Source organism: Habropoda laboriosa, unplaced genomic scaffold, assembly GCF_001263275.1.
Source record: "Habropoda laboriosa isolate 0110345459 unplaced genomic scaffold, ASM126327v1 scaffold105, whole genome shotgun sequence".
In the NCBI taxonomy this organism is placed as follows: domain Eukaryota; kingdom Metazoa; phylum Arthropoda; class Insecta; order Hymenoptera; family Apidae; genus Habropoda; species Habropoda laboriosa.
In genome coordinates this window covers 333,133-344,527 of record NW_017100206.1, presented here as the reverse complement: position 1 = coordinate 344,527, position 11,395 = coordinate 333,133, and the positions used below count along the sequence as shown (strand labels likewise).

General features: G+C 42.5%; 1 protein-coding gene across 1 annotated transcript in view; it reads left to right on the top strand.

The window, feature by feature from the left end:
• The first annotated feature begins 964 nt into the window (after nucleotides 1-964).
• LOC108570598 (palmitoleoyl-protein carboxylesterase NOTUM) overlaps nucleotides 965-11,395 on the top strand; it is an 11,414-nt gene continuing 983 nt past the window's right edge. Inside the window, exons 1-7 of the mRNA XM_017932482.1 lie at nucleotides 965-1,012; nucleotides 8,186-8,552; nucleotides 9,175-9,235; nucleotides 9,378-9,601; nucleotides 9,763-9,972; nucleotides 10,321-10,597; nucleotides 10,998-11,314. Coding sequence (XP_017787971.1) covers nucleotides 965-1,012; nucleotides 8,186-8,552; nucleotides 9,175-9,235; nucleotides 9,378-9,601; nucleotides 9,763-9,972; nucleotides 10,321-10,597; nucleotides 10,998-11,314 — 1,504 coding nt within the window. The remainder of the gene's footprint in view (nucleotides 1,013-8,185; nucleotides 8,553-9,174; nucleotides 9,236-9,377; nucleotides 9,602-9,762; nucleotides 9,973-10,320; nucleotides 10,598-10,997; nucleotides 11,315-11,395) is intronic.

Here is an 11,395-nt window from a genome sequence, read left to right as displayed (position 1 = left end):
CTTAAAATGGATCATTTGTTAAAAAAAAAAAGAAATTATTAGAGTAGAATGTATAAAGTGCAACAGGTGGTCTCTGATTATCACAGAAGTTTCAGTTTTGACAATTAATCATTCTTTGTTATTTAACAAACATTATTCAAATAATACTGCAACGTTAATTTTGCTTTGATAGCTCAGCTTCGTTGTTACTGAATCGTTTCGAATTTCCTCATTTATCTTCACTCTGGCCTGCAAATTGTAGCTCTGATATTGTTACAATTATGGCAACTATTCATTATGCGAATCATTGTACCGATTCAGCTTATCAAACGTTCCTCTATCATTTTCATAATTAGGTATTCTCATAACGCTTCCTCTATTCAAATCTCAAACAAACAACCATCTCCAATAGTCCAAACCAATTACATTTTTCATAAAAAGAGAAAATCACAAACTCTCCAAGAGCAGTCTCAAAGAACCCAAGAAACGGGTTCAGCGCAACTAGTAAATTTTACTCCAACTCCGTGATCAAGCGAAACATTTTCACCCGTACGCTCCTGGATTAATAGAATCGCGGGTAAACGACGTTAAAGCTCCCCGAGGACCGTACGGAACCGTGGCGTGTGCACGGCGTGCGCATGAGAAGGTGAAGGCGGCTGACAATTGCAGTCAATCTTATTGTTAGTAGAGCAGCTAACAGGTTCCCAGGCAGTAAAAGCGTTCACCAAGTGTCTCGCTCTAAGATGGTCAAAGCTGTGGTAATCGCCTTCGATTCTCTCTTTCTCTTCTACGTTTGGTGGAAGCCCCGGAGAAGAACCAGAAGAAGAAGAAGAAGAAGAAGAAGAAGTCGGCGACGGTTCTGTGTGCACGCGGTTATGGTAATGCGAGGTTCGCGGTGCGTGTTAGCCGGCTGCGTGAGCGGCCCTCGTAATGGTAACGAGACGGTCTCTCACCATCATCATCAACATCCGGACGACGAAACACGATGCGAACGATCAACGACTGTTGCGGGTTCCGAGCCGCGGCCTCAAAGGTGCCGACCGCGATCCGCTCGCTGGCTATTTTTAACTTGTTTTCGCGTCCACCGTGAGTACCGAGAGAAGAGAGCGAGAGGAAGAGAGGTGGCTCGTAAGCGTGCATTCGATGGAATGCCACGCACCAACGGCCACCGGAGCACCCGCGAAACGAATCGACCTTCTGGAGGGGAAAAAAAAGAAACCAGCCAACTGAAGATCCAACCGCGGACTCGATGACGTAGAACAAAGAAAGTTGGTCAACTAGAGGACATTTGGATCACCATGGTTGGAATTATGTTTGCAAGCTCTGTGCGGCTTTGAGGGTTGATTCCGGAGGAGAGGAGTTTGGTGACAGTTTGAACGATGCGATTTTAAGGGAGAAATTTCACGATAGTCTCTTGGGTAGGTTAGCTCGAGAGAGGCGAGAAGTCTGGGGAAGAAAGTTTGGAGGGATGAGGTCTCGTAGAATTGGCGATTCAGCTGGCAATGGTTTGGAGAAGAAAGTAGAATGTTGAGAGGTCTCGTAAAAGGAGGAATGAAGGGAAGGTTATGATTCGAAGTGTCTGAGTGAAAGTTGCAGTTTATACTGTAGAACGTGTGTATTCTCGAGTAATATGCAAATTCGTAGTTTGATAGGGCAATCGTTTTGTAATCGGATACAAAGAAAATTTCGGTTCAATTTCTATCTACGAACATCTTCGTAAATTGTAGAAGTGTTGCCTACTTTTTACGGGGTGACTTTTAGAACGTGCAAAAGTTCCATTTTGTAAATGAATTCTTCGCATACTTTCCTGTATGGCGTGAAAGGTCCGTTATGAATAAATGGTTGAGAAAAAGGGAGGGAAATTGGCACGGTCGAAGTAGAAGAGGATAATCGGATCAGGCGACTTGTACGTTGAGAAATTCAACGGTGATATCGGTAGGGAGGAATCGAGGTAACGAAAGGGATTTCCGGAATATCGACAGCTGTCAGTTGGCGAAGCGCACGTTTGACGTGGCGATTATTAAATTCTTTCCATTCAAAGGAGAATGTCTGAATGTTAACCCACGGGGAGGTTTTGGTTTTACGAATTCGCGTTACGTTTGCAAGCATTGTACTTCTCGTGGAGTTTCACTCCTTCGATTAGTAACGAGACATTTAAAAATAATACTTTATATACTTGGTAATCTTTTCTCGATGTTCTGCGGCCATTTGATTACTCCGCCAAAAAATTGGTCTCAATTTAGAATCCATTACAAACGCGATGGTAGATAAATACGAAATTCTCAAAGAAGAAAACACAACGTGATCACGAAAGGGTTAAACGACTCGAGAATCCCATCCTTCTATTTTTCCTCGTTCCCACTTAAAACCCAATTACCATTCCATCGCGGTACACACGGCGTAAACGGCATCGAAAATTCACGCAGGCTAACTCCATAAACGCGTAATCTCCTTCGGAGAGCTTCGACCCATTCATTAATCTCTGGCCGTCAAAGACAAGTTGACGGTGCGTGACACGTCGAAAACGGTAACTCGAGCAGGAAGATGAACGACACGGCATAAAGAGGCGACTAAAAACGTGAAAGAGGTCGCGGAAACATGGAAGGAGAGAAGGAGGTTGTTCTTGAAGCAGACCGAGTCTAGCCGCGTTGTGGCCGTGTTATTCGCGTCGTGATTCATCTATCGGAGTCGGATGGCCGGAATCTTTAAACGCTTTACCTGCTACCGGAATCTCCGCAGGCTGAATAGAGGGTGGCGGCCAGTAACAGCCGTCACTTTGTCGGCCTTTGTCACGGGGATTATGCGCCGGCTGGCAAATTATGACGGACACCTTCACGCCCAGGACACCCTCTAATGCGCCGGATCCGGAAGAGAGAAAAGGAACTCCTCGTCCAAGGGCTGCGGGCCGGTTAGACTAGAGAATGAGACAGAAATAGGAGGAAGAGAGAGAGAGAGGCAGAGGCTTTCATAAGCACCGGCACAAGTTCTTTGAGAGGCACGTCCGAATTATACGTGGATCCAGGGGGGATTATAAATTTAAAGGGGATGGAAGTAGATTACAGTGGAGCATCCACGGGATTCTATCCCCGTGGAAATTGATCGGCGGACGGTGGCTCGTTAATCTTGTGCTCCTGCGAATCCACATTCGAGTAATTGAATGATAAAGCATTTTATTTTATTTCACTTCGTAGGGAGGTGTGATGTAAGATGATATTCTACGTACAGGGTGTCTTGCTTACAATCAACGTCGAAAGTATTTTTCGCGTTGTTGAATGGCCGATCTGGACCAAATTTTTCGTAGTTACCTTGGAACCCTCGCTCTAAATTTTGCATAGGTACTCTCTAACAATAAATTACCATAAACTTGGATACTTCACTCCTTTCCCCTGATTTCATACTCTTGACACTTCGTGATAATTCAATTGCATAATAATTAACGAAGGCGCCAGTTAATTTTAGAATATTTTAGCTACTACAATATTAATAAATTACAGGTGTTGACCTGTATTGTAAGACTTGTCGAACCACTGTAATTCCATTGCCAACTTAATCCTCCTTCCTTCTCCTTTACAAATGGACACAAGCAGCGTTGCACCAGTGTTACATTATTAAAATTCCATCGTTAAAAAATGTCAATTCCCCAGCTGTTACGCCACAACGTACGCACAGGAGAAGCAAGAAAGTTCGCTCGTAGGGACATTTCGTTCACACCGTGAACCACAAAGAGTCCGTCACGTCCCAACCCTCCGCACACCCCGTGTAAAGCGTCTAAACGTTGCTGCTAAAGAAGCAAGAAAGTTCGCTCGTAGGGACATTTCGTTCACACCGTGAACCACAAAGAGTCCGTCACGGGGTTCGCACACCCCGTGTAAAGCGTCTAAACGTTGCTGCTAAAACAAAATTAATAGTGTGGACACAGGATCGTTGAATTAAAGCGACACAGCGCGAGGAATTTGCATGTCACTATCCCATCCAGCTAGAGGAAGATTTTCTCTTCCTCTTTTCCCTTCCTCTCCTCTTTTTTCTTTCTTTTACAGAGGTTTTTCACGAACACGAAGGCTCCGGGCGTTCGCGCACAGCTTGATTTACGGCATAATAAAGCGGTTACGCAAACCGTGCGAGGGCCTGGGCTCGTGAATTTTATTTACGATCTGCCCGAAAGTTCGGATTCGTCGCGGTTTCTCGGCGGCGCTTCGAGGCGAGTCCCGCTCGTAAAATCGGCTACGGGCGAACGAACCAACGAGCGACGATCGCGTTTTCCCAAGCATCCCCGGTAGGAAGGGCCGATTCTCCTCGGTCTTGACGAACTGGAGAAGGGGTGAGAGTTTTTCCGCGATTTCGAGCCTCGTCGAACCGTGAAACGTTTTCCCTTCGAACGAAACCTTCCGGCTTTGCCGCGGCCAGTTCCGTGTAAATGATATTTACGACTCGGCTGGATGGCTTGACTGGCCGGTGTTCTCTCTTGCTGCCCCACGACTCTGCGAGGATTAGTCGTGGTTAACGGGACTTTCAGATTTTCGTCTCCCATGGAGAACGGTGGATGGGACCTCACTCTAGCGGATAATTAACGACCCGATAGCTGTGAACGATAAGGGTGACGTTTTCGAGAGTATTTTTGACGATTTCACCACGAGGAGGGAATGGTGGAAATGGTCTTAATTATGGTAACAATTTTGTTTGCGGTCAGTCTGTGGTATTGAGGATTTAATGGAATTAATTAAGGGGAAATTGAGTGGTGCTAGCGGTTGCGTTCGTTTAGACGGGTTAATTGGAGGAATGTGGTATAATTGTACTGGAAATGTTATTACTATGAAAATTTGTGGAGAAGAAAGATGATATAAGTGGATGAAGTAATTTTCTTGCATATTTGTCTGAAATATTTGTTTAAGAGGAGATTATATTTTTTTCTTCATTTTCTGTTGTAATTTAGAGTTGGGAAGAATGTAAAATTACTGTTAAAGACGTGGAACAAATAGGTATATGGAAAATGTAAATCATTATTCCGATAATGCTTTTAACTTATTAGTTACTCTTTAAATAGCCATTACGATTAATCCTGTTTAATATTTATTACATGATTATCGTTCCACAGTTTCGCGATTAAAAGCGTATTTACTCCATTCAATTTTAATATCACCAAGCTTCGTCTGCAAATTACTCACATATTCAAATCACTTCGTTGATATTGCACATTATGATTAAAAGTGAGCTTGCGTTTACAATTTCTCCGATATTATGAAAAAGCCCAAACCTTGAATTTATATGAGCCTTTAAATTTTAAATTAACCTGGGTATACAAATTTCAAGTGAGTAAATTCTCATTTCTCAGATATTAATTTTTACATGAAAATCGAGGAAAAATTGTTCATAAGGAGACTTAGTGAAATTTTTTATTTTTGAGATATTGACTCCCAAATGAAAATCAAAGAAAAATTGTTCAGGTTTCTTAACCCTTTCACAATTATAAAAATTTTGAGTAAGGAGACTTAGTGAAATTTTTTATTTTTGAGATATTGACTCCCAAATGAAAATCAAAGAAAAATTGTTCAGGTTTCTTAACCCTTTCACAATTATAAAAATTTTGAGTAAGGAGACTTAGTGAAATTTTTTATTTTTGAGATATTGACTCCCAAATGAAAATCAAAGAAAAATTGTTCAGGTTTCTTAACCCTTTCACAATTATAAAAATTTTGAGTAAGGAGACTTAGTGAAATTTTTTATTTTTGAGATATTGACTCCCAAATGAAAATCAAAGAAAAATTGTTCAGGTTTCTTAACCCTTTCACAATTATAAAAATTTTGAGTAAGGAGACTTAGTGAAATTTTTTATTTTTGAGATATTGACTCCCAAATGAAAATCAAAGAAAAATTGTTCAGGTTTCTTAACCCTTTCACAATTATAAAAATTTTGAGTAAGGAGACTTAGTGAAATTTTTTATTTTTGAGATATTGACTCCCAAATGAAAATCAAAGAAAAATTGTTCAGGTTTCTTAACCCTTTCACAATTTAAAGGACTGAAGATATTCTACATAAGAATAAAAAACAGTATACACACCATCTTCTTCAATTCCGCCCGAGTACTCTCTCGAGCTAAACTCCGAAAGGGTTAAACCGAAAGAAAGAAAAGCGAGTGGTACGTTCGGTCACGCACACGCGTGCAGAACTGTTCAAGTTCAATTGCGTCTATAAGTACCGAAAGTCTCGTTGGAAATCGTACTCTTCATGGTCGTGGCCGTTCAAAAAGGGGCTCTTTCTCGCCGGCGGCGTCTCTCGATACGTGCTCCAAAGGCGATCCGGTGTTCGCGGCCCATTATGCCCGATCATAATTGCGTCGCAACAACGTTTCTCCTTTCCAGCGTCCACAGCTGGGCGGCTCCCTTTCATCTTTCTCTGGCCGGCGAACGAGCTTCTGTTTCCGAGGTGTTTCCGCCGCTGGCTACCGTTCTGGAAGCTGGAACTTGATCCTAAGTAGCCGGCATCGCGATAGAGCTGGCTTGGATCAACAGACACAGACGAACAAACCTATTGTACACGTGTGTGTGTGTGTGAGAGAGAGAGAGAGAATGAGACGAAAGGAAGGCTGTGTAGCGAAACGTGTACCAGGCACAACAACGTGGAACAACTGGAGTAAGAAAGAGAGGAAACGAGTGGCGCCGTGAAGGAGAGACGTTTCCTCCTTTGAAATTATTCCCGCTACATATTCATGGTGAAAATCTCTGTCAAAGAGGAAATTACAAACCGGTTGAAGGGGTGGCTGGATGGAAACGTGGGAAAATTGGCCGATTTGACGCTTCTGCGTTTGATCTTTGAAAAGTACTACGTTGCAGGTGGAGATTTGTGTAAAATTTCAGGTGTGAAATTTTCTACGCTCAGAATTTCACGTGTAGAATTTTTCTACGCTCAAAATTTCACGTGAGAAATTTTTTATGCTCAGAATTTCACGTGTGAAATTTTTTTACGCTCAGAATTTCACGTGTGAAATTTTCTACGCTCAGAATTGCACGTATGAAATTTTCTATGCTCAAAATTTCACGTGAGACATTTTCTACGCTCAAAATTTCACGTGAGAAATTTTTTATGCTCAGAATTTCACCTGCGGAATTTTTTTACGCTCAGAATTTCACGTGAGAAATTTTTCACACTTAAAAATTTCCAAGATGCGATAAATGAAAGGGCTAAGAATTGATTAATTATTCACAAATGAAACAGGAGACAAAAATCGAGTTACGTTATGTCGAGTTAAAGTATTAAAATCGAATCACATGAATTTTTCAAAGGGGAACAACGTTCTTCGTTGTCGAGGGGTTAAAAGTGGCTGGTTGGTCGCTCGTTTACCCCATCCTAAGATGTATTTGCCTAACGGGTTGAATAATGGTCATTTTCGAGCTACGTGGAAGACTGGCGATGAAGAGCTTATCTCCTTCGCTTGCAGTTTCTGTTCACTCAGCCACGGTATCTCTGCTGACTCATTATCATAGACTATACGGTGATTAACGTACTTAAGCGGCGTTTCCAGTTTATAACTCGGGCCCGTGTCGCACGAGACAGGATCCTCGACCTTCGTTCGATTTCCGACCACGTGCTCGAGATTAAAATGTTTATAACTCGACGTTGCTCGTTTTATGGAAAATTCCATTACGATCTAACCTTCTCACGTTGATTTCGATGAAATTTATACGACGTGTAGTTTTTTCGAAAAAATACTCGACGCGTGTTCATGTTCAAAGAACGAAAACAGCCCTCGATGTTGGCGATGGAAAATGAATTTTTTGAAATATATCGAGAATTAAGTGAAAAGTGAAATTTGGGGAACAAATTTTTTTGTGGAGAATTGTACGTCGTTGAGGGAGGAATAAAATTAAAAGAATTTGTTTGCGAAAATTATGGATCAAAATAGAAAATACCTATTTCTTGGATTTCTTATTTTTAACCTTATAGTAATAATTATTGCATATCTAAATTAACATTCGAGATCAACCCTCAATACCTTCTTTCTTAAAATTAAAAAAAAAATTAAAACGAACCTGAACTTCTATATAACAATTATAACCTGAATTCTCAAAAAAGTGTTTAAATCTACATCGTGCGACACAAATATTTCTGCAAATTTCATGCCTATCACAAGCTGCTCAAAAAGAAAACGAAAAAAAATCAGAAGAATCTCGAGCAAAAGTCATCGATGGTAAACCCGAAACAAAATTTCAGATCTCAGTGTGCCTGACGGCTCTCGTGCTGACGATAGCCGCCGAGGAGAAACCTACGAACACCGTCTCGGTGTCTTCCAGTTCAGCAGCGATCCAGAGCAACACGATCCAGAAGCTGATCAAGATCCTGGAGAAGTACGGTCTCGAGGAGCAGAGGGGCCTGAAGAGGGTCTACCTAAGCAACAGGTCGATCACATGCAACGACGGATCCCAGGCAGGATTTTACCTGCGGAAGTCTCATGGCTCGAAGAGGTGGATCATTTTCCTGGAAGGTGGCTGGTACTGCTACGACCACAAGAGCTGCAGGAACAGGTGGCTCAGGTTAAGGCATCTGATGACGTCGACTCAGTGGCCTGAGACACGCGACGGTGAGTAGCTTCCGCTGGAAAGTCGCGCGTTCACCTGACACTTTCTAACGTTTCCACGGAACGTAGTTCCGCAATCTTTCCCCGCCTGGTTCTCGCCTTGCTGTTTAACGAGTTTCGCGACACGTGACGGCACGTCGTATTGTTCCAGTTCGTGGAGTTCAGGAACACGGGGGGCATAAAATGCTGCTGCTTTAGAACTGAGAAATTGAATACTCTTTTATAGGTGGAAGTTTAAAGGAGGATAAATTTTTAGATTGAAATAGCTTCAGAAATGACGTTTCATCCCCTTTGGATCGGCGACGAGATGTCTCGCGAATTGAGTTTTATCTGCCTGATTTTTTGAACGAGATGTCTTGACTTTTCGATATTTCCTGAATATCACGACTATTAAACGTCGTCGCTATCGCCGAAAATTCGATTTCTCACTCGCCGAATCTTCGTTGCCACAGCACAGAATGTCACGTGAAAATTAAAATGATAAACTCGATCCAAACGTGTGATATTTCATCCGGAGTGTCCGATGAACGATACCGAGTTGCGAATATCGAATTACAGAGACGTGAGGTATTTTCAGTTCTCGTATTTGGAACTGGTATAATTTTCGAATATCTTCTGATTGCAGTTGGTGGTCTGCTGTCGGCCAATCCTGAAGAGAATCCATTCTGGTGGAACGCGAATCACGTGTAGGTATTGTCCATCTTGGCAAAATCATTTCGTTCGTTCTGCTTCCGAATTGTTACATTCCCAGCTTTTCTAAGGATCTCCATTTGTCTGACAAAGGACGTATAATCAAACTTTCATAACACAGTTCGTTGCTTTTTTCAGATTCGTCCCTTATTGCACGAGTGACAGTTGGAGTGGTACCAGAGCTTCGCCGAATGACATGTTCACTTTCATGGGGGCAGAAATCGTGCTACAGGTGGTGCGAGATCTAATTCCCCTTGGACTCGAGAACGCGAGTTCTCTGCTTTTGGCTGGGAGCAGCGCGGGTGGAACCGGTGTTATGTTGAATTTGGATCACATTTTTAATTTGGTTCATCATCAACTAGGTGAGACATATCTTCGACTCGCTTAGTCTCTAAGAGTTGCTTTTAAGAATCCAGTAACTGCCGGTAACATTTTATTAAAATACTTTTTTAAACATTTGTTCAATTAAACTTCAGAATATAGGTTAATGCGCGTGTCGAGTTACGGTTCTTATTGTACACAGGCTTGAAACACATCGCAATAAGGGGTGTGTCCGATTCGGGGTGGTTTCTCGACAGGGCTCCCTATTCGCCTAATGGTTTGTCGCCAGTCGACGCTGTCCACAAGGGGATGGAACTTTGGAAGGCTCGAATGCCCCACAATTGCGTCTCCAAACATCCAAACGAACCGTGGAAGTGCTACTTTGGCTACATATTGTACCCAACTTTGTCTGGTAAACGAAATTCTACTCCGTTCGCTTCTTCATTTACTACCTCGATGTTCGAAAAGTATCATAAAATTACTTGTGCTTTGCTTTTCATTTATAATCTCTTAACTCGTCGTTAATTCATCGATACTTAAAACACAGTAGTGTATTTATCGAGGGATTTTTAATTACACAGTTTTGCCTCTATTGCACGTCAAATAATGAAGTAATTGGTTATCATGGAGAGATTCGATTTCTGTTCAAATCTATATCGAGTGACACGATAAAATTGACACTCTGTAAAATTTGGGGGAAATTAATTTTCCTATTTCTCGGTAAATCAGCTCAGAAAATTTGCATTCCGAACATTCGCAGCGCCCCTGTTCGTATTCCAATGGCTGTTCGACGAGGCGCAGATGTCAGCGGACAACGTGGGTGCACCGGTGACGAAGCAGCAATGGGACTACATACACAAGATGGGTGACAGCTTGCGGCAGACCTTCGAAAACGTTACCGCGGTCTTTGCCCCGAGTTGCATTAGTCACAGCGTTCTGACGAAAAGGGATTGGCAGCTGGTCAAAATAGACGAGGTTTCTTTGGCACAGGCGTTGCATTGTTGGGAACAAATGCCAATTGGGAATCATCGGAACGAGTAAGTTTCCTTTGTGTTACGGAAAATGTGAGGTACACGGTGAAGGCAACGAAAAATAGGATTTAAAAAATGTCTCAAGTACTCGAGAGAACTCATCTTAACGGAGGGTTGAAATCGATTTGTACCTTTTTCTCGATGCGTCGGAATTTGTGTGAAAAAAAATCAGAAAGCCTTTTCGACGACGAGTATGAAAAATTGAAAATCTATAATTTTCGAAAACCGTAAAAACTTGAATACTATCTTAAAAATGGAATCATGTCAAGGATTCGAGAGTTACAACTTCTTATCGGATTTTCTCGCTGAAGTTGCACACAAAGCCCTGCTTGTTTCGTCTCCTCCCGTTCCATTTCGTTCCGACGCGAGACTGCGAGGTTGACGGATTCGTTCCTGTTAATTTCAGCACTCCTTCGCCAATTGAGACGAACCAACCGTGCGCGAAGTCGCTGCGGAAGCTGCTGCGTTCCGGGCTGACGAAGGGAAACGGAACTTCGTCCGAGCCGGGAAGAAACGGGAAGAACGAGTCTGCGGCGGAGATGCAGAAAGTCGCGTCTACGGTAATCAACAAGCCGAACGAGGGGAAAGCGTCGTCGTCGACGGTTCTGACTCAGGTCAGGGAGAACAAAAAGAGGAAGAGGCGGAAGCATAAAGGCAGGCGAAGGGAGAGGAACAAGGAGGCAAGGACGAAGAAGGAGAAGCACGAGCGCAGAAAAGTTGCGGGTAATTATTGTTATCGCGTGTACAGAAAAAAGAACGCGCGGAGTAAAGTTATAGTATTTACTTACCCAGCTTATGTAAAAA